This window comes from Bombus pascuorum, chromosome 7, assembly GCF_905332965.1.
Source record: "Bombus pascuorum chromosome 7, iyBomPasc1.1, whole genome shotgun sequence".
NCBI classification, from domain to species: domain Eukaryota; kingdom Metazoa; phylum Arthropoda; class Insecta; order Hymenoptera; family Apidae; genus Bombus; species Bombus pascuorum.
In genome coordinates, this window is record NC_083494.1 from 11,104,298 (window position 1) to 11,124,103 (window position 19,806).

At 38.7% G+C, this 19,806-nt stretch overlaps 3 protein-coding genes across 9 annotated transcripts in view; 1 reads left to right on the forward strand and 2 right to left on the reverse strand.

Moving 5' to 3' along the window:
- Positions 1 to 43: 43 nt before the first annotated feature.
- LOC132908764 (ESF1 homolog) lies at positions 44 to 3,187 on the reverse strand. The gene is made up of 8 exons (XM_060963087.1): positions 3,017 to 3,187; positions 2,210 to 2,913; positions 1,886 to 2,061; positions 1,713 to 1,820; positions 1,441 to 1,641; positions 1,150 to 1,372; positions 290 to 1,047; positions 44 to 207 (listed from the first exon to the last, which is right to left on the reverse strand). Exons 2-8 carry the CDS (start codon positions 2,910 to 2,912, stop codon positions 103 to 105), a joined length of 2,274 nt encoding a protein of 757 aa, XP_060819070.1. The 5' UTR covers position 2,913; positions 3,017 to 3,187; the 3' UTR covers positions 44 to 102.
- A 423-nt stretch (positions 3,188 to 3,610) lies between these two features.
- LOC132908776 (uncharacterized) lies at positions 3,611 to 5,777 on the forward strand. The gene is made up of 5 exons (XM_060963103.1): positions 3,611 to 3,979; positions 4,052 to 4,232; positions 4,304 to 4,745; positions 4,819 to 5,045; positions 5,120 to 5,777. Exons 1-5 carry the CDS (start codon positions 3,871 to 3,873, stop codon positions 5,199 to 5,201), a joined length of 1,041 nt encoding a protein of 346 aa, XP_060819086.1. The 5' UTR covers positions 3,611 to 3,870; the 3' UTR covers positions 5,202 to 5,777.
- LOC132908757 (putative uncharacterized protein DDB_G0271606) overlaps positions 5,775 to 19,806 on the reverse strand; it is a 106,984-nt gene continuing 92,952 nt past the window's right edge. For all 7 annotated transcript variants that reach the window (XM_060963068.1, XM_060963062.1, XM_060963061.1 and 4 more), the window contains 7 exons: positions 11,935 to 12,182; positions 11,095 to 11,596; positions 9,488 to 11,006; positions 8,008 to 8,766; positions 7,763 to 7,929; positions 7,482 to 7,681; positions 5,775 to 7,329 (listed from right to left, as the gene is read on the reverse strand). In XM_060963068.1, the coding sequence (XP_060819051.1) occupies positions 7,294 to 7,329; positions 7,482 to 7,681; positions 7,763 to 7,929; positions 8,008 to 8,766; positions 9,488 to 11,006; positions 11,095 to 11,596; positions 11,935 to 12,182 (3,431 nt within the window). In that variant the 3' untranslated portion in view covers positions 5,775 to 7,293. The remainder of the gene's footprint in view (positions 7,330 to 7,481; positions 7,682 to 7,762; positions 7,930 to 8,007; positions 8,767 to 9,487; positions 11,007 to 11,094; positions 11,597 to 11,934; positions 12,183 to 19,806) is intronic.

Below are 19,806 nucleotides of genomic sequence, written 5' to 3' on the forward strand. Positions count from 1 at the left end.
TCAGAAATACACATGTGAATTAATAAAATTCAATATAATTGAATTTGTATATGTATTTACAAACGTTTTATTAAAAACATATGACATTATATATAAAAAGAATTATTTTATAGGCATTGAAATATTTTTAGCATTTTTCTTCACTGATTTAATTAATGACTGCAATTCTGTATTAGAGCCCAGTTTTGATTCTTTAACGGGTATTTCCTAAAGTATTTAAAAAAGCAAGAATAAATACATGTAATATATATAAGTAGACTGAGAATACATATAAATAAGTTTTACTCACTTCGTTAAACTCGTTATCAGCTCTTCTTTTCAACTTTTCTTTAATTAGAGCTTCAGTACCTTTAGTCTTCCTGTAATGTGGGTCTGCTGGGTCGATATTGAAATGATGCGATGTGAACAACGCATTGAACCTTGCATCTTGTACATTTACTTCAAAGTTATCTTCTACTATTTGGTCTTGTCTATTTTTCTTCTTACTCAATCGTTTTTGTTTAGACTTTGTCATTGTGGCATTTTCTTCAATCTTCTTCATATTGAAATGTTGTTTGTCATCTTCATTTTCATCCATTAATAAAAGTTCTAATTCAGCTTTACGTTTTTTTTCGTCCTCGCTATCTGATGAAGCAAGGTTATCATTTTCCATACTGTTTTTCTTTTTATAAGATAATTTATTATTTCCAATTTCATTATCTGAATCAAGCATTTCTGAACCTTCAGAGTCCAATGTATCTTTATTTACATTTTTATGTTTCTTCCGTTCCTCTCGTTTAGCTTTTTTCCTCTCTTTCCGTTTTTCTAAATATTGCTCAAATGGCGTAAGGTTTTGATCTTTCTTTAATCTTTCTTGTACCAGTTTCTCAGCTTTCTCCTTTGCGCCCAAACCCCAAGTAAATTCTAGCTCAACGTCCTTTTTCTGTTTGGCTTCTTCTTTCTCTTCTATCTCTTTTAATAAAGCTTTATACTTCTCAATCGGATCGGTATTCTTTTCCGCTTCCGAGTCGCTTTTATTCTCTTGAGATTCTTTTTGTTCCTCTTTTTCTTTTGTAACAAAAAAAAAAAAAAAAAAAAAAAAAAAAAAAAAAAAAATGTTAATGAAATAATAGAAATATGAAGTCCTGAGTGATAAAAAAGATATAGTACCTGATTCATTGTCACTTGACTCAGTTGCTAAATAACCTTGTAAGTCGTTTTCATTAATTTCATTCAATTTTCCAGAATTCAGTTTTTGTGCAATCTCGGTTCTTTCAGGGTTTGTTTCATCCCAGGTTAACCGTACCTTGACTTGTTGCAAAGCTGTAGTTATGAATTGTCTTGGTTGATACTTTGTAGGCTCCGGCATTTTATCACATACCTCTCTAGGAGTCTTAAAATAAGTATCTAAGATCATATACAGTGAATACATTTTACATACATTAGGATTAAGTAACATACCTCATCAAATTGCATATCATCTGGTATGAATCTAAGATCCAATCTTGTTGCTGTAGATTCATATTCCATACCATCGCATTCAGTGTAAATTTTATTTGCTGTTTCAGCAGAATCTAAATCGACGACAGCATAATAATATTTTAATCTATTTAGTTGATATTGTCTTAATTTTTCCATATGATATGCTGATCCTTCCTCGTCCTGGAAAATTATATTCTAAGTCTATATACAATTTCACTTGTATTTCTAAAAAGAAAAGCATGAATTCGTACATCACTTCCATTTTCGTTTTCCTTTTCCTTATTTGTCTCTGTTAATTCTTTTGGACCTTTAATTTCTTCCTCTTTCATCCGTTGTAGTCCAAATTCTGATGGATAAATCTGAAATTATTTAACTATAAAAATGTTGAAAATATTTATTTTATCTGTTAATTAATTATATTTACAGTAACTGAGCAAATAAAGCCACCAGGAGGCAAGAAAGAGTTAAATAAAACCATTAAATCTACAGCACGTATTCTATCCCAGTTCATATTACAAACTGCCAATCTATGTGTAATTTCATCTGTTGTTTCAGCTTCTTTGTCTAATTCACCCCAACCATGTTCAATATCTTGTTCATCTAAATGTAACACAAATTGTATACAAATATATACATACATATATATACATATATATACATATATATATATATATATATATGTTTAATATATATATGTTTAATATATATATATATATAAATAAAATAAGAATCACTTAATATATGTTACCAGAAGTTTCAGAACTTTCTTCATCAGAAGAACTGTCTGTCATCAAAATTCCTTCACCTCTGGCATAATTCACAGTTAAATCTTTTAACTTTTCTTTGATTTTATCTGTAAGCTTTTCAGATTTATCTTTGCTTCTAATATTCAATTGCCTTTTACTTTCTTCCAAATCTATTTCTAAGTTCCTTGCATTGGTTGCCTCATCTATATCTGATTCGGATTCAGATTCAGAGTCTGTGTTACTCTGTTTCTCAGAATTTACATCATTTTCCTTTTTTGGTTTAAGTCTAAGTAACTCCTCATTACTTGAAAAACAATTATTATTTGATGAATCAGTATTGGCATTTTTATTTGCATCATCTTCTGAATCACTTTTTTTTGATCGAAGAACTTCATTCTTTTTATTTTTTGTCTTTTTAAGCTTCTTAGGTTTCTTTTCTTCTTGTTTAGGTTTTTCAAGTTCTTTTTCTCTATCTTCTTCTTCACTGCTAGATAAATCATAATATTTTTTAAGATTTTCAAATGATGTCTGATTTACAGGTCTACCACGTTTGTCAATGGTATATTGAACTGTAAATTTTTTATCCTTAAACATACTTTGAAATCTTTTATCTATTTTCACTTTTCTTTCTGCTTTTGGGATCCTTTTAAATTTAGGATCCCTTGCAATATGAGCAAATCGGTTATCATTTAATAATTCATCCATGCTAGAGGAAAGATGTTAAATTACTTTTTATTCTGATAAATTATATAGGTCTATGTATAACTATTGTACAATGTTAATTGTAAATAACCTCATTTCATACTTACTTTACTGTTTCTTATAAGAACTTGTGACCGAAAAATATTTAATACTACGATATCTATTATCGTATAAATTTGAAATAAAGTACTTAAATTTATCTTAAAGTTTAAAATTAATAATTATATAATATAAAATTAATGATTTGCCAGAGAACATTTCACTCTCACAACTCACGTGCTACTAATATATTTTAACATAACCTTACCTGGCCTTAAAGTGTCAAGTTCTATTATGTTAATTCTAATTGGTTAATTGTTAGTTCTATTGGAAATTATTTAATAAATTTGTTTCAGATATGTATAACAATAGTAAACAACGAATAGGCGATTTTGTAAAAAATTGAAGATTATTTTGTAAATAATCAATTATTTCATGAAAAAAGATATAGAAATAAATATAAAAATTATATTTGATTATAAAATTAAAAACTTTCACAGATCATAAAAATAATTGTCATACACGCCTAGTCAATAAGTTGTGCATTTTTTTTTAAGTCAATTTTATTCAAGTAGTATAATAGAATTCAGCAGAAAGTTACATTGGAATAAACCAACTAGATTCATTCCCGCCATTTTCCGGTCTTATTTGTTACAAGTTATAATTCTGTTTGACGCATTATCGTGATCGTTTTTTCTAAATATTTTGTGTTCTCTGTGATCTTACGTGTATTTTTTATCAATTTATAGATAACAATTTCATCTGATTATCAATAAACCATGTGAAATAGTTAAATATTCTGTTCTTATCAGAAAATAAGGTTGACATTTCGTGTTCTACATTTAAGTAATAATTTCTCGAGGAAAACATACATCAGTTAATTATATCTTCGAATGAATAATTCTCTATTATATTGAAAGAAATGAATACTCCAACAACCAGAGATTTCTTGCGGAGACCAGATGGAACGCGTAGGAGATCTTCTCGCCAAGCCTTAGCGGTGATTCCTGTCAATAATTCCGCTTCACCTGGTGCGTTCCTTACATTTTTCATGTCATCTTATCTTTTGTTTATTTCTTTTAGTTTCAATTTACGTGTTTTAGGAGAAGCAAATTCTACCGAAGTTAATGCAATGGATAATTTTTTAAACAGTCGACACGGCACTGACTCTTGGAGCCCTGCACCTAGCCCAGACGAGATGGTAATCCAAAAACGAGGACGTCGTCGTAGAACTATAGTTTGGTCCCCTGATCTTGATACTTGTAAAAGAAACAGCCTTTTCAGGTAAAGATTTTTCATTCCCAATTACTTCTGTTATAAGTCAATTAGGCAAAAATATATTGAATCTGTTGTAGCTCAAATTCTAAAGATCGCACACCGGTGAAGAGTCCGTCAAAATCAAGTATGGTATTGAGAAGTACACCTAGAAAAAGGCTTACTCTTGGTGATGTCAATGAATCTCAGTTTACAACACCAGATAAGAAGAAAAAGTCACAGGTCTCTTTGGATGTTAATAATTCACCGAAATATTTTAATGGCAATTTATTAAATGGTTTGAGAGGTCTTAGTCATAATCAGTTAGTTCATATGATTATGGATTTGGTTTCCACACAAGAGGATGGTCTGTTACATGAGAATGAAAAAATAAGAAATGTTTTGTTAAAAAAGATGCCAATGGCTGATATACAACCACTAATCGACACATTAAATACTTTAAAGCAAAATATTCAAATTAGCATCGTCCTATCTAATAGGGATGATTTATCTGACATTCACATTTATTTAGATAACTTTCAGGTGTGCAGTGATTTCTTTACATTCTTATATATTTTTTTTAATTTGTTATTAACGCTATATCTAATTTGTACAGAAAACTATTATAGATCAGGGGAAAAGGCTTGTAGAATCACAGCACTGGGTATCAGTTATGCAATATGTTTATGCAGCATGGAATATTACAAAGCAACTATATGAAGAGGAAAATCAAAGCCTGTGCAATTTGACTCATAAATGTTTTAAAAATTTGACACACTTTTGTTCTCAAGCTCTAAAAAGAGGAAACTTCACGAGTACCATATTGGATATATTTACTGATAGGTACTGACAAAAAATTTTGGATTTTGTATTTTCAGCATAAAAGATATTACCCCGTTTTATGGAATTGTTCACAGGCTCGATGCGATGGTTGTAGATTATGAGGATTTAAAAGTTTGTTTACAGTTGATAAACGAAGTAAAAAACAATGAAACTTAAATGCTTTCCCTACGTCAACATAAAGTATGCCATATTACAAATGCTATTACTTTTATATACATATATATTTTTAATATATGCATAAATTTTAATTCTAATCGTGATGTAAAGACTCTAACGAGTCTTGATAGTTGTTAAATTAACTATATCTTTTTTACTATTTCTTTTTATAATAATATCACATAATGAGATTTATATAGAACGGTATTAAAATAGTAATGTTAATAGTATTTAAGATAATCAAATGATATTTTTATATTACGTTTGTATTAATTGTTCGAGATACTTGATACTTTTATAAACTTTCCAACTATAATTAATGTTATACGAACTAGGAACATTGCTTAAAAACGATATTACGTTATTAGTGCAAGGTAACTTATTTCAGGTGTGTATATCGTTAGTGTTGTTTGTTATTTATGATTTAGTTATGATAGACACCTTTTAAGGTATTTTAACATTATTTTAATATATTTCATGTGTATTTTGTCAAAAATACTTAAGGACGATACTTATTTCATTGGTACAATTTCTTGCCTGTATCTTTTCATGACAATAAACATACATCTAAACTGATTTTTATTAAAAACAATTTATTCGTCATAATATATCATGCATTCTTACATAATATATCCATTATTACTTCTGAAAGGCACATACTTCATTTACGGGTGTATGATGTGGCGTAGTGTGTGTACGTGTACGTGTACGCGTGAGCGCGCGCGCGTGTGTATGAATGAGTGAGTGAGTGAGTGTGTAAATATCAGAAACATCCTAAGAAGCGTGTAAAATTTCTTTTCACATACCTGTACACTCTTTTAGACAGTATAACGATGCTCAGAATCTTTCTGATCGAGCCGTTTGAATTTTTCCTAGACGATAATCAATTATACATGTGTCTAGTCAAGTGTTAAGTCGATTATTTAGAAATTCGCACTGATGAATACAACTCAAAACGACAAAAAAGTCGTGTACCATTATCGAGATCTTTTTGATCTCTTTCGTGCTCATAAGCGCAAATTTTTTTTCTTACAACGGATCATTTAGAAGTGCGTATTGGCAAGATTACATTATACACCACTCTTAGGAACATTTTCGAAATCCGAATTTGCCTCGATCGGATTTGGAAAATTTCACCAGACGAATAAAAACGTAACAATGAGCGCAACAATATAATCTGACTTCATCTAAATAAAAACATTTAGTTGAAACAAATCAAACGCGTTTTAAATTTGTCTACGCTGTTCACGTAGAACGTTTCGCATAATATGGGTAAAATAAAAGTTGCCTCTCTGATAAGGTTGAAAGATCATTCAAAAAATTTCGTGATTCTGCTTCGACCAGTTTCCGAAAGCATAAAAAATAGAAACGATCAAGCTTAAAAAGCAAATTATCATCGTTTGTTGTTACATCAAGTTAATTAAAATTATTTTTTAACTAATAGGAAGAAGATTTGCGTTTATCTTGTGTCAGAGATAAATGAAGTTGCATTAATTTCTAATTTGACATTTTTAAAACTTTCTGAAACTTTCTGAGTGATCTTAACTGATGGATATTAAAACGAAAACGTTCCATCTCTGAACTATGCGGTTGACAGGCTAAAAGCGGAATCACGGGTAATGAGATTGAAATTTTCTTTTGTACTTTTTCGCTGAAGGAACTGACTAACAGTTATAATAATCAAAATTAAATTGACCTCGTGGTTATCTTTTCCTTTACAAAAAGGAAGTAAACAAGAGTGTAAAAAGTAAGAGTAATTAAACTTTGCGCGTATACAAGATCCAGTTCATCGTTCTTCCCGTTTTCTTAATTACATCCTAACTGTTTGTTAATGTTACGCGATTCACCCATGATCCGGGCTTATTAGCAATGTTCTTCGCTTTGCTTTACAAAAAAGAGAAAGAAACATAAAAAAAACTATATAGAACGTTCTGCTGCTCGCTTTGTTCAGATGACAATGGGACGCGATTAAATTAAGATAACGATCCGTAATGCGACGATGCAACTATGATACTTAACGAGATAAAGCTGCGAATCGAATACTGTGGTAATGAATCATCGGATATTACGAGTTCGCCGGCTGAGACGCGCTTCAGTCCACCTTTGCCGGTTGCACTCTTGGATACAGCTAGAAGAATGAATAAAATAGGTCATAAAACAAGTTATCAAGGAGGGATCTAGGATATTTTCAGGATGTTTCAAGCTTGAATTTTTATCTTTTTTATTTTTAAATTACAGATCGTTCTGGCTTTTCTCTTCGTAAATAGTTCAACAACTTACGCCAAGTAAATTCCGAGGTACGTAGCCTTCCTTGTGTCCCAGTTTGCTCCACCACCATTCCCTCTCGTTATCGTCACCCTTTCGGAGTACAACTAGGGAATCGCCGTTCTTCAGTGTAAGCTCGTCGCTGTGTTGTGCCTCGTAATCGAACACTGCGTACACTTGCCCGTTGTTCATTATTCCGAGCTTCTCTTGGACACCTGCGGCGAGTTATAAAACTTGTTGCAATTGCTCATCAAGATTCAAGAAACATTCTACTAGTCGTTAAAATTAGTACTGACTGTATAAGTATTCCGAGCAGCCGTCGAAGCCCTCCTCGTCCTCTTCGCATTTTTCCGCTGCTGTTTCATGATCGGAGAGGGTAGTGGCAAATATACAAGCTCCGTGTTCCACCAGGAATCTCACCATAGATAAATTATTGCAACTCGCGGCACAGTGCAAGGGAGTCCTGCGGTAAAATTAATTGAACAATTATTCAAGGTTTACAAATTAAATTAACGATTAAAATAAAATGAGCGATTCTTACCATCCGTCGCTGTCCTGAGCGTTTACGTCGCAGCCAAACTCCACCAGAAACTTAACGATCTCCAAATGACCGGCGCAAATGGCGTTATGAAGCGCGGTAATCCCTTCGTCGTTAGCCGAACTAGGATTCGCCACTTCTTTAGCAGTCTTCTTTACCAATTCCAATTCACCTTCGAGGCTGGCGTCCAACAGAAGTGCCAGAGGATCAAAGGAAACCCTCCTCGAAAGATTTGCCTTCCCTGTGCTAGACTTGAGATTCCCTTTTTTCCTCCTCATCACCTCGTTGCTTTTCCCATCGACTTCCAGCTCCGTTCTTCTTTCGGATTCTTTCGCCTTTGCCTTGTCCTCGATATTAATGACGTTCAACGCGTCGATGATGTCCGCTTCTTCCAATTTTTCGTTGCTAATTACATCTTCGTTGATACCGCTCTTCTTGCAATTGTCCGTCGTGTCGATGATTTGTGACTGTTGCTGAGATTGTTGTTGTTGTTGCTGTTGTTGCTGCTGTTCCGTTTGCATTAGGTCCGCTGGAATCTCGGTCTCCGGAAATAGAAACGCCGGTGGCATCTCAATCCGTCGATTTATCGACACGTGAACATTCGATTTGGCGTAACGGAGCTTCGGTTGTTCGGAGATCGGCGCCTTCTTCAGGGTCAGAGGCCTCGCTTTGATGATCTGATGGTTGCCGAATTGGGTTTCCGTTGGAGACTCCGGCGGTTCGGACGTAGGAATCGGCGGTACGTCTTCTTCTTTCTCCGTTCTGTGAACGATTCAGTGGAAACGTCGGTTAGGATCGACAGAATAGCTTGGAGGATTGCGGTTGTCCAAGAAGATGCATTAATTGGGACAGTACGATCGACGTGGTTAATCCTCGAATTTAGAGACTCGTAGAAGTTTCGGAACAATTAGACGCTTTAATACGTACAACTAACTTTGATACTCTGTGTCGAGTGTTTGAATTAATGGTCGAAGACGCCAGGTCTATCAAACTCCTAATCTCTTAAAAAAGTTTCGATGACTGACGTGTATTCGAAGAAAGGGGAAAAGCGCGCGATTCGATGGTAAGATTTGGAGGGAACTTAGGTCAGGAAACAGGAACTTGGATCCCGCCTCGATGGATCGAAGAGCTCGCGTACACTAAACTGTTGTCTCAGCTGCACGGTAGTGGTTCTATTTTGGTGTCTATTATTCGAGACAGGCTTCGATTCACCGGCCAAATCGATCACGGACTAATTAACATTTATAATTAACCCGGTAATCGTTTTTACGAGCTGTTCCCAAAATCCCTGTTCTATCTATCAATTTCCTTTGGGCAATAGTTGCTTGGCATGGATTCGAATAGAGATAGAAATTTCAATCTCAAAATTCCAATCTAAATTCCGAAATTCAAATTTTTATTTAAAAGTAGGTATGAAATCTGTGAAATTCGTTATAATCTAAATTAATACGCCTAATAAACGATAGCGAAACAACGCACAAACCTTGCATTGATTCCCAAATTGTTCTTGCAGTCGCTAATACCGTCGGTCGAGTTATCCACCTTTTCATGATGAGTCAGCCGTGGCGGAGGATTCGGTTTGCTCGGTTTAGGAGGTAGTGCTGGTTTCGTCTTGTCTTCTCCCATATTCTTCCTCTCGTTCTCGTTCTTCAACCTGTCGAATTCGAACGTTTTCTCCGCGGTCTTCGCGGGGATGTCAAATTTCCCATTGTGCTCGTGCTTCGTTACGGAACCCTGCTCGAATTTATTCTGATTGTTTTCGAATTTGACCGGGTCCTGTTTGAATTGTTGCCCACCGACTTCGTATTTGTTCGACGGTTCGTGCTTGAATCCTGCATTGTGTTCGTACTTTACCACCGATGGTCTAATCTCGTGCTGATCGTGCTTGCCGTATTGCTGAGTATTCTGATTAGGATCGTACTTTGTTCCATGTATTTGTTCGTGCTTGTTCTGCGCAGATTCGTACTTCCCTTGCTCGATCTTCGATACGTTATCGTACTTATTCGTCTGATTGGTACTTTGTTCATGCTTGTTTGATTGTTCGTATAATTTCGTTGGTTGATTAGTCTGGTCGTATTTTCCATGCTGATCGTACTTAGAATGTTGCTCGTACTTTATCTGATGAGAATCGTACTTAAACACCTGATTGGGCTCGTACCTTTGCTGTTCGTGCTTAGCTGGAAGAACATGTTCGAACTTTTCTTGGCCTTTTCCTTGCTCGAACTTCATCTTATCGGATAGTTCGTTGCTGGATGTAGGACTGGTCATCGGTTGAGTTTGATTGTACCTTTGAACCGAATTGCCGAAGCTGGTCCCGCTGGATGACGAGTGAATGGTTGACGGAGGGTTAGGAGAGTTCTGAGTCTGATAGACCGAGGACGAAGACACGTGAGTGTTTGCTTGAGTCGGATGCTGAATCACAGGATAATTGTGCCTCGACGAGTAAGTCTGATCCTGATTTGACGTTTGATTGCTAGGGATAGATTGATTTGATTGCTGTTGATTGGCATTTTGAGCGTTCAAACCGACAAAATTTTGCGCGTTATTGTGTCCACGGCCTATCAGACTCAACGTTTGAGGCATTACAGGATGAATTTTCGTGGAGGAAGTCTGATAGATCTGAGACTTGACGGAGAAACTCGGCGCCACGCTGGATACCGGTTTCTGATGCGTTTGAAGGTTTCTATGGTTCTGAGTTTGGGTAAGGGACACCGTGGTGCCAAGGTTCGACGCCGACGAACCAACGTTGTGTTGCTTCTGTTGTACGTTCCCATGCTGTTGCTGTTGCGTTTGCGACTGTTGTTGTTGCTGATGGATCCGAAGATTCTGCGACAGACTCTCCGGACTGAAGTTGTGGGATGAACCGATCAAATTGTTGTTCGTGCTGTTGGTATTGTTGTTGTTATTGTTATTGTTGTTGCAGGTCTGTTGTATGTTCACGGGCTGGTTGGCTAGGTTCTGATTGTGCTGCTGTTGATTCGTGCCTAGCAGTTGCGATTGACCTAAGAAAATATCAATCGAATCATCGATTAATCGAGCTCGTAGCTTACGATTAAATCGTTCTTCGAAAATTTTGTTCAAACTACTAACCTTGAATATGCGACTGCGACTGGCTGTGAGCGATTTGATGACCAAATTGTTGAAACGCCGCTCTTTGACCCAGCTGGGACGCGCTGGCCGAGTGCTGAATCTTGTTCTTGTTAACGTCGTCCTCGGCCGCCTTGAAGTTCACCGTGAACTTGGTGTTGTAAGGCAGTGTCTGGTACTTGGGGTCGTTCTTGTTCAGATTAAAATCGTTGTCGTTCGGTATATGGGAGTATGGTTCGATGGCGGCTATGTTTCCAGCGGGTCTGGACTTTCCTCCGGCGTTGAAGTCCAGCTTCGACTCCGTGAACCCCGTGTTCGCGTTCGTGCGGTTTCCAGAGCCTAGTTGCTGGCTTAGTCGTTGATTCAAGGCTCTTTTACGCTGAAGACGACCCTGAAGCTGGGCTATCCTCGCGTCTATCGACGCCATTTCCGCTTGTCGTTGTGCCAGGGCTAACCGTTGTTGAGACACCATCTGATTTTGCTGCTCGTTCATCTTATTACGATACTGTTGACGGGGAAAAGGGATTCGTTTCAATTTCCTAGCTCTCGTTAAAATCAGTAACACGAATCTTGCTTCGTTTAAGACGTTAAAGCGAAAAAGGAGAAAAACAGTTGTTCAATTTCTATCCGAACCTTTAAGATTTCAACCATTCCTATAAGAAACCATCGTATAAGAAAATTCTGTGGGATCGGTAAAAGCATTCCGGTCACACTCGCGGAATGGACGATATCGACCTACTCGCCCTCGGATGGTCGGTTACAATTTATTGCAAATGGAAGCCACGACCCAGAATGGTGCAGCTGCGAACAGCAGCGACGGCTAGAGAGTGTGAAAGGGCTCACCATAAGCTCCCTCCTAAGTTTTTCCAGCTCGGCGCTGGCCGGCGTCGACAAGTGTCCACCACCGCCACCGCCAACGCCTCCGCCACCGACGCCTCCGGCACCTCCACCTCCGTTTCCGGTCCCGGCCGCGTTCTGTCGACCCCGCAGCTCCTCCAGCTGTCGCGTCAACTCCTCGACCTTCGCCACCGCCAGAGAGAGCTCTTTCTCCTTCTCGTTAAACAGCGCCCTTATGCAGTCCAGGTCCGAGGCTGTGAACATCAAACCAAGAAGAACGTTACAACCGAAAGCAATATTTTATTTACAAACTGTTACATTTTGTTTAAAAAATTGTACAGAGAAATCAAGATGGAAGATTTATATCGTAAAAGGAATGATTTTCTTCTTTTTTTTTTATCGAGGAAACTCGTTCTTAAAGGGTATCGTTCTCGAGAATGGAATACTATCGTTCCAAGTCGATATATAACTTCTCGAGTCTCTTCTTTAGAGTTGCACGGCTTCGAGTATGAACCGGAAACTGATTCGATATCCCTACAAAGATAAAGCAGGAGTCTGTAAGAGGAGGTGAAACGAGTCGGTCGTTTGACCCGACAAAGCAATAGTTTGCGAGGATGAAACTTTCGTTTAATTATTTCCTCGCTTCTTTGATCCGTTGCCTGATTCGTTCGCGACACCTTTCTTCGCAGCTTTAATCTTCGTCTAACGACGTTATCTTCTTCTCTCTCCGTCGCTCACCGCACTTTAAAGAAGAGGTTATCGAAAACAAGAAACGTATCCGAGCTGAAATAACAAATAATCTTCTCCTTTCTCCCAGAACGAGAAAGTCGTGTATCTTCTAAGCAGAGGAATTCGCGTGGATAAAGAAACGAACGCTTTCCTCGCTGACCGCGAAAATGACGATCGTTCCAAGATCTTCCGTCCCCGTTTTTCCAATTCGATGACTATCGATTCGTTCTCGGAACGAGAACGGCGAAACAATTCCACGACTAATTGCCCGATCGTAGCACGTCGAATCGTAACGCGAATCCCTGCCGCGTCTCTCGTAAATCATTCCTTTAATTGACACTTTTTCCAACTTTCCAACGTTATTCGCCAGTCGAGGTAGCTTTCTCGTCGCACGGGTCTTTGGCTCGCGCGAGTTCGTACATCGAATTACCGCCGATGGATGAGGGTTTTTCGAACTGCAGGAGAACTCGAAGCCTCCGTTATCGAGTTTGAAAGGGAAACACGAAGGGTTGTACGGTTTTTCCCCTGAAAAGTTCGCGGAAAATCTCGTAGGATTTGAATGGCCTAACGCATGATTTTCTTTTTGATTTTAGCAAGTTCGATACAAAAGAACGACGAGTATTAAAAATATATCTCTTGAAAACGAAGACTCGTTCTGGAAAATTCTATTAGCATTTCGCAACATTACACGTGTACTGTAACTTACACCTACGATCCTTTCAAGAATGATTTCTACAAGCGCGCCTTTCTCTCGTAAGAATAAACGAAATTTAATCCAATTAGAATTCATTTTCAACAATCTATTTATTCCACAATTTGATTCCCAGCAAATTAATCATGAAACGTTCATGCATCCTTTGATCTCTTTTATCAGTTGCCCCACTCGTTTAAACATTTACGAGCTCGTAATTCGCTATGACTTTTGTTTGTTCCCATCTCTCTCCGTTATTTTATATCATTATACAATTTTGCATTTTATAGATGTATAATCTTCTTCTGTCTAAAGGGTTTTCTCGTCGATGAATAAATAAATAAACGAACGAACAAACAAACAAACAAATAAACAACAGAAAATATAGAATCTTAAAAAGAAATTATTCGATTCTCTTTGATTGTTAAATTTGTCAAAAGTATTTCGACTGTCCAGGAATTTCTTTCTCCAGCAAATCGACCAGATCGGAGCATCCCACCACCCTTTCGATTTTCCGAACGATCGTTCTTTCGAGTTGCAACGCGGCTGTCTCGCGTTTTCCAGCTCGATTCGCTGGAATACATCGCGTTGGAACCAGTCGTCCGCGTTCGACTGTCTCGTTTCGATACCACCACAGAAGAATTGCCTCGAAAGCCCGTAAACCACGCGTATCCTGGACGACCGAATGGTTGTCCTGCGGAAGAGACGATTCTTCGTCTCGTGTCCTCGATATATATCCAGCGAAGAAAAGTGCCTCGCGTGGAATACTGTGCGGCGATCATGATTCGACTGGTCTCCATTCTTTTATTTGTCTCTGGTGTTTCATTTCTTTGCAGCGCGCTGACGTTTATTGCGAATCTCTTCGTTGGATGTACCGAGGACGAGAATTTTAAGCTTTTCAGGTCCGCTGGCAGCTGTAGCTTCGCTTAATTAGAAAACCTCCAGAGAATTCATATACGAAGGACGAACGTAAGTCGTGGCTAAGAAATAAAACGCTCAGGAAGGTCGTCTTTTCGTCGAGAATGCGATTCCAAATATTTCACGACCTCTGAGATTCAAATAATTCTTCAAAATCCTTCGTACGATTTTTTGGTTACAGCGACTGATCGACGATCTTTGTAATCGGCATCGAATATCGGTCAGAAAGTACTTCACGAATTAACATTTAATATCGGTTACACAGTAGGAATACTTTTGCGAGCGATTAAAATCTCGCAATTTTATTTCCAACCGAAATCTTTGGCCAGAAGTCGTCATGAACCTCTCACCGTATGTATTAAAGCAACGTCGCGTTTAATTTCAAGGAGACCCGGATTCGCAAAAACCAGAGAACTGGTTCGTAGGCCTTTGACCGCCTTGCCGTCATTTCCCGCGGGTGGAAAGCGGCGAGTAAAAACAGCCCGGGAAACGATGAGGATGGAAAAATGGAGGCGAAGAATGTAGGAGAAGGGACCTTTTGTCGCGCTGCTCCACAGAGGAACGATCGGTCTCAGCCACGCCTTATTAGACTTTTCATTTCCATTCCCCCTTCCTTCTTCGTCTTCTTTCTCTTGTCCTTCTTTTTCCTTTTCTTCTGCATTCAGCTTATTGCCTCTCGGCAACGCTCGTGAACCGCGAGACAGACACGCCGTGGCGAAAGCTCGTCCCTTTTTGAAATTACTGCGAGCTGAGTCGAACCGTACGCCGCGCCTTCGTGTATGCCTAATTTGGAAATTATATCGCGAGAGTTAGCGAGCGAACCAAAATTTTCGCTGTGCAAAATTCACTCTTCGAAGCGTAGTTACAGAGAGACGTAGCAATTTGTCGTTTTCGGTCGCGTTGCTGCCTCGAGAATTGTAAAATACGTGGTAACTAGATGCGCAGCTTTATAAAAGCGGAGAATGCTTAGACTAGTAGCGAACTTTACTCTTAACAACACGAGCACTCTAATTCGATGCTGAACATTCTCAGACTTTGGTCTCCTGCGTATGCTTCTGAGTTTCAAACGTCCCGTATTTTGCGAGTCTGCTCGCCGATTCAGTTATAGTTAGTTTGTTGAAAATCTCTCGAAATCTAACGACCAACGGAAGGGATGAAAGAAACGATCGAGAGCTGCCTCGTTTTTATACGATAAACGAATACGAACTGCGAAACGGTCTGATTAATTGGATCAGGTTGCGTAAAACGTGTTCAATTGATACTGTTGCACGATTAAAGATGCAACGGTCGTTAGCAGCGACGCGAAGAGATATTCGTTCGATAAACGATACAACAACAACAACAGCGTGCTGCATTCGCATCGATGAATTCTCGTCGTTTAATTGTATGCACCAATTAAAAGGATGCCATTTAATTAAACGCTGGCCGCTGTATCGCGCGAGTTCCTCTCCGACAACGTTTACCGATTTTTGCCAGAAATTTCCACATTCTCCGCGATCCTGACGTCAGAAACATTAAACCAGCTGGTTAATGATTATTTCTCTGGTCTGGTTAGTAGACAGAGTTTACGTACCAATTTCTCTCGAGTTTCGTTTGCATCTTTCATATCATTCTAAGAGGATGCTCGCTATGAACGTGAAAAAAGACCACTTTCGTCATTCGTTGAGAGGTACGTTGACTTAAATTCCTCAGTTAAGAATCTATTGCCTTGATGGATCTCAGAAAATTTAGCAATTCTCTTGGTTTTCTTCTTTAAAGATTCAAGAGTTTGGATCGTATTTAATGGAAGAGAATGAAGGACACCTTAAAAGCTGAGTTTCGTGTTCAAAAGTGTAGAAGAATATTACTAAAAATATTAATTGTTCGGAAATTTCATTTAGCACGTTCTGAAAAGCAATTTGATCTTGATCGAATGCGAGCTGAATTTTCGTTGGTCACTTCAAATTACGTGTTGCGTAACTTCGATCGTATTAATTTCTTTATACGATAATGAGAAATATTTATCCGCAATAGTATCTCTGTTCGTGATAACAAATCGTCAAATTCTTCTGATAATTAACCGGAACCTCGTGCCGGCCGTACTAGGAGACTGTTAATTGCTTCGAGTTTGATGATACGTTGTCATTGTGGCCGCACGTTGGCGGTGATTATCGATTTCGCGAGGTCGCGACGCACATAGGGTATCACGCCTCGAACACGTCCTGAGAACACCGGACCTTCCGGCAATTGGAAGTTCGATTGCGCTATCGAAAATTGGTCACCGCTTCTCCGACGGCTATTATACTTCTTCGATTCTCCAGAGAGTTGCCGGGTTCATGCAAATTCGCGACGACTTCCCACGTCTATCAGCAGCGAACGAGGATTTCCGTTCGAGTTTTCACCGGAAACGACCGTTTCCAGCACTCTGGAGTTTCTCGGAAATTTCGAAACTTCTCTCCGTTAATTTACTACGAACACGACGATAAGTCGAACAACCATATGGAATCTTACACGTGGAGCGATATAGGCTTTTAATAATCGACATGAAAACGATGGATTTTTAGAAATTTCTCATTTTCATTATCTCGCAGATTCGTTTTAATTTGAATCGAGTGTACTCGAGAATCGATTCGTTGTTTTTTAAACGAGAGTACGGGTTAGAATCGTCGAGGATGCTTTATGGCTCGATTGCTTTTCACGCTGGATTTGATTGTCAGAGTTCGTTGCATCGAAGCAGAATATAGTCGAAATAAAACAATAAATCGGCCACGAAGATCCATCCTTGTTCTTATTGTTAGACTCACCCGTTTCTCCTCCCGAACGATTTCGCATCGCACAGGCTACCACGAAATGGCCAGCATTCTGTTATTTATACGCGGGGTGTCTCGAAGTTGTACGCAAGGGTTTATTGGTTTAATTCCGTTATTTTTCCTTTACGAAAATTCGACGAGCTTTAGTACATCAGAAAACAATAGTTAGACGTACAGCTCCCTTCGACGAAGCTGTTGAATTATTTTAACGAGAAAAGTTGATGTTTATCTCTAATTGGTGTCCAAATTTTATGCCATTATGCCATTATGCTGAAGCTTGTCGAGGTACCTTTTGAATCGAAGGGGAAACAGAGGCAAAGAAAACCCTAGAAACTTCCGCAGAGTTACAGAGACAGAGGTCTCGTTTTATGAAACTTCCTCGAATCTTCCAAAACGCGTCCTCAATTTTCCCAACTCGCGATCCCACGACAACTCTTGCGAAACTGCTATCGGTGAAAAACATCGGAACACCAAACGCTTTCGGCTATGGTTACAGTCATAGAGACGTAAAGATAAAGCGGATCTGCGAGCTGAAAAAGCGATGCAAGAATAGAAAGAATACGTTGCATAGAGGCCCTTTGTGTGCGAATATTTTGAAAACCAAAGCCGAGTGGCGGTAATATGCATAAGAAAAACTCTGTTCAGAATGATGACCTCGACAACGTATTTCACGGTCGTCAAAAAACGGCCAGATGTAACCGATTCCGAATAATTATCCAAGCGTCTTTTGCAAACTCGTTGGTCGATTCGTTAAAATTACGAGCTGCGGTATTCGCGGATGAAGTTCGTCTAAAATTAACTCGCGAGACCGTGGGCCAATCGCTCGAAGCTTCGGCTACATAATCTCCCTAGTATAGAGGGAGGATGAGAGCGAGGGGATGATGTATCGTCGCGTGGCGCTATTGTCCGATGACCTAGAATTCCATTATCGAATTCTGGCTATATGTGCCGGCTGGCGAACTCTCGCTCGTGTTCCCGGCTGTCGCGCGGTTCGAGATTCGATACGCCTCTCGGCATCCGTGCCGCGGATACACCGTGTTTTCCGTGTCTACGCCGACCGAATGGATTTCTGATACGCGAGCACCGCGTGCCTCCGATACGCCAAGCGCCGTGTCCTGATTCAAATTTATCGAAGTACCCTGGCAATTTTCCTGTCGTCCATCTTTCGACTATCTTGCGTGAATGCTGCCGCCACTCTTTGTTTTTAATTCTCCGGTGACTTTGAAGTAACTCCCGAGTAGCGAAATTTGAAGCTTCTTAGCGAGGCTAAATGTCTGTACTGACAGAGGATTTTTCGCAAAGGAACGTCGCAGCCAAATAAGCAAGTTTTTCTGTGGATTTTCCACGGGAGACACACGCTGATTGGCTGTGACACGTGTTTGCGGGCGATTGTCTGTCGATCGAGACTTAGCTTAAGGGGGTATGCTATTTTAATTTAACATTTCTCTTTTTCTTAGCTTGCAAATATTTGGTAAAGGACGGAGATTTTTATAGGAAATTTCAAGCAATGTTTTAAGTCTGTGTTTATGTTTTTTGTATTACATAGAATTACAAAATGGCAGGGTGGTTGCAGCATTATTTGACTCCATATCTTAACTTAAAAATAGATTACCTTCGATGTAGCATACGATTTTTCCATAATTTCGAAAAACGAGAAAATGGGGGCTCGTGAGAGACAAAATTTTATTCTCCGGTAAAAAAACCAACTTTGAACGTTTATAGAAATTCAGCGGATTAAGACACTAAAAAAGTCATCAAACTCTACATTATAATCTATTTTTGTTTACGTTCGCACAAAAATGATTTAGTTTCTACATTCCAGCCACGTGTGTCACTGGCTGCGAGCAAACAAGGTTCCGCTGAATATGAGGTAAGACAGTGTTATACCATTCTGCTATTTTGTAATTTTATGTAATAAAAGAAATAAAAACACAGAGTTAGAAAATCTTAATCTTTTATCAAATACTTGTAAGCGAAAAAAAATGTTAATTAACTCCTTTTTGTAGACTTCCAGGCTAGCGTATCTCCTTTAAGGAACACGGAAAAATTAATTTCCTTCGTCCTTGAACTTATTTCGTAGTTTACGTATTAATTACGACCAAAGCATATTAAGGATAGATATATGAATACGCGAAAAGTTAACTTCGATAGACGCGTAATCAGTGACCAATTTGATTAATCAGTGACCCACCAAGGATCGAGCGATAGTTTTTAAGAAAAAGACGTAATTAGATAAGACTTACGTGAACTTGTATCGTAGGAACTTCTTTATGTGAAAAGTTTAAGCAGGAAGAAGTGCCAGTTCATAACATATCAGACTCCCTCGAGGGGTTTTTGCGAGCCCACGAGAGAAATCGATTCAAAATTGAGCTCGGAAAGATAAGCGATCCCGTTTTTGCGTTTCGACGGAGTCAAAGGCGTCCCGAGACTCTCTCTCCCTTTTTACGTCGATCGTAAAACCGGAATAAGAGCGACGCCTTCGAAAAATCGGACTGAGAAATCGGTTCTCTTATTCTTCGCAGGACTTGACGGGACGTTGGGAAACTTCGACCAAGAGAGCTTCGACTAGCGTTCCATCTTGAATACCAAATCTCCAGGTGGAAGCCTCGCGCCTCTAAAGTCCTTCGGCTCGCTGGAAAAGTTTCCGCTGCGTTCTCCCTGTCGACAGGCAGGCCAGAGAGATTTCAAAGAGCTCAAAAGCTGCGAAGCCGATGGTTACCGATGCTCGTCGCGGGAAGTCGTTGTTTTACT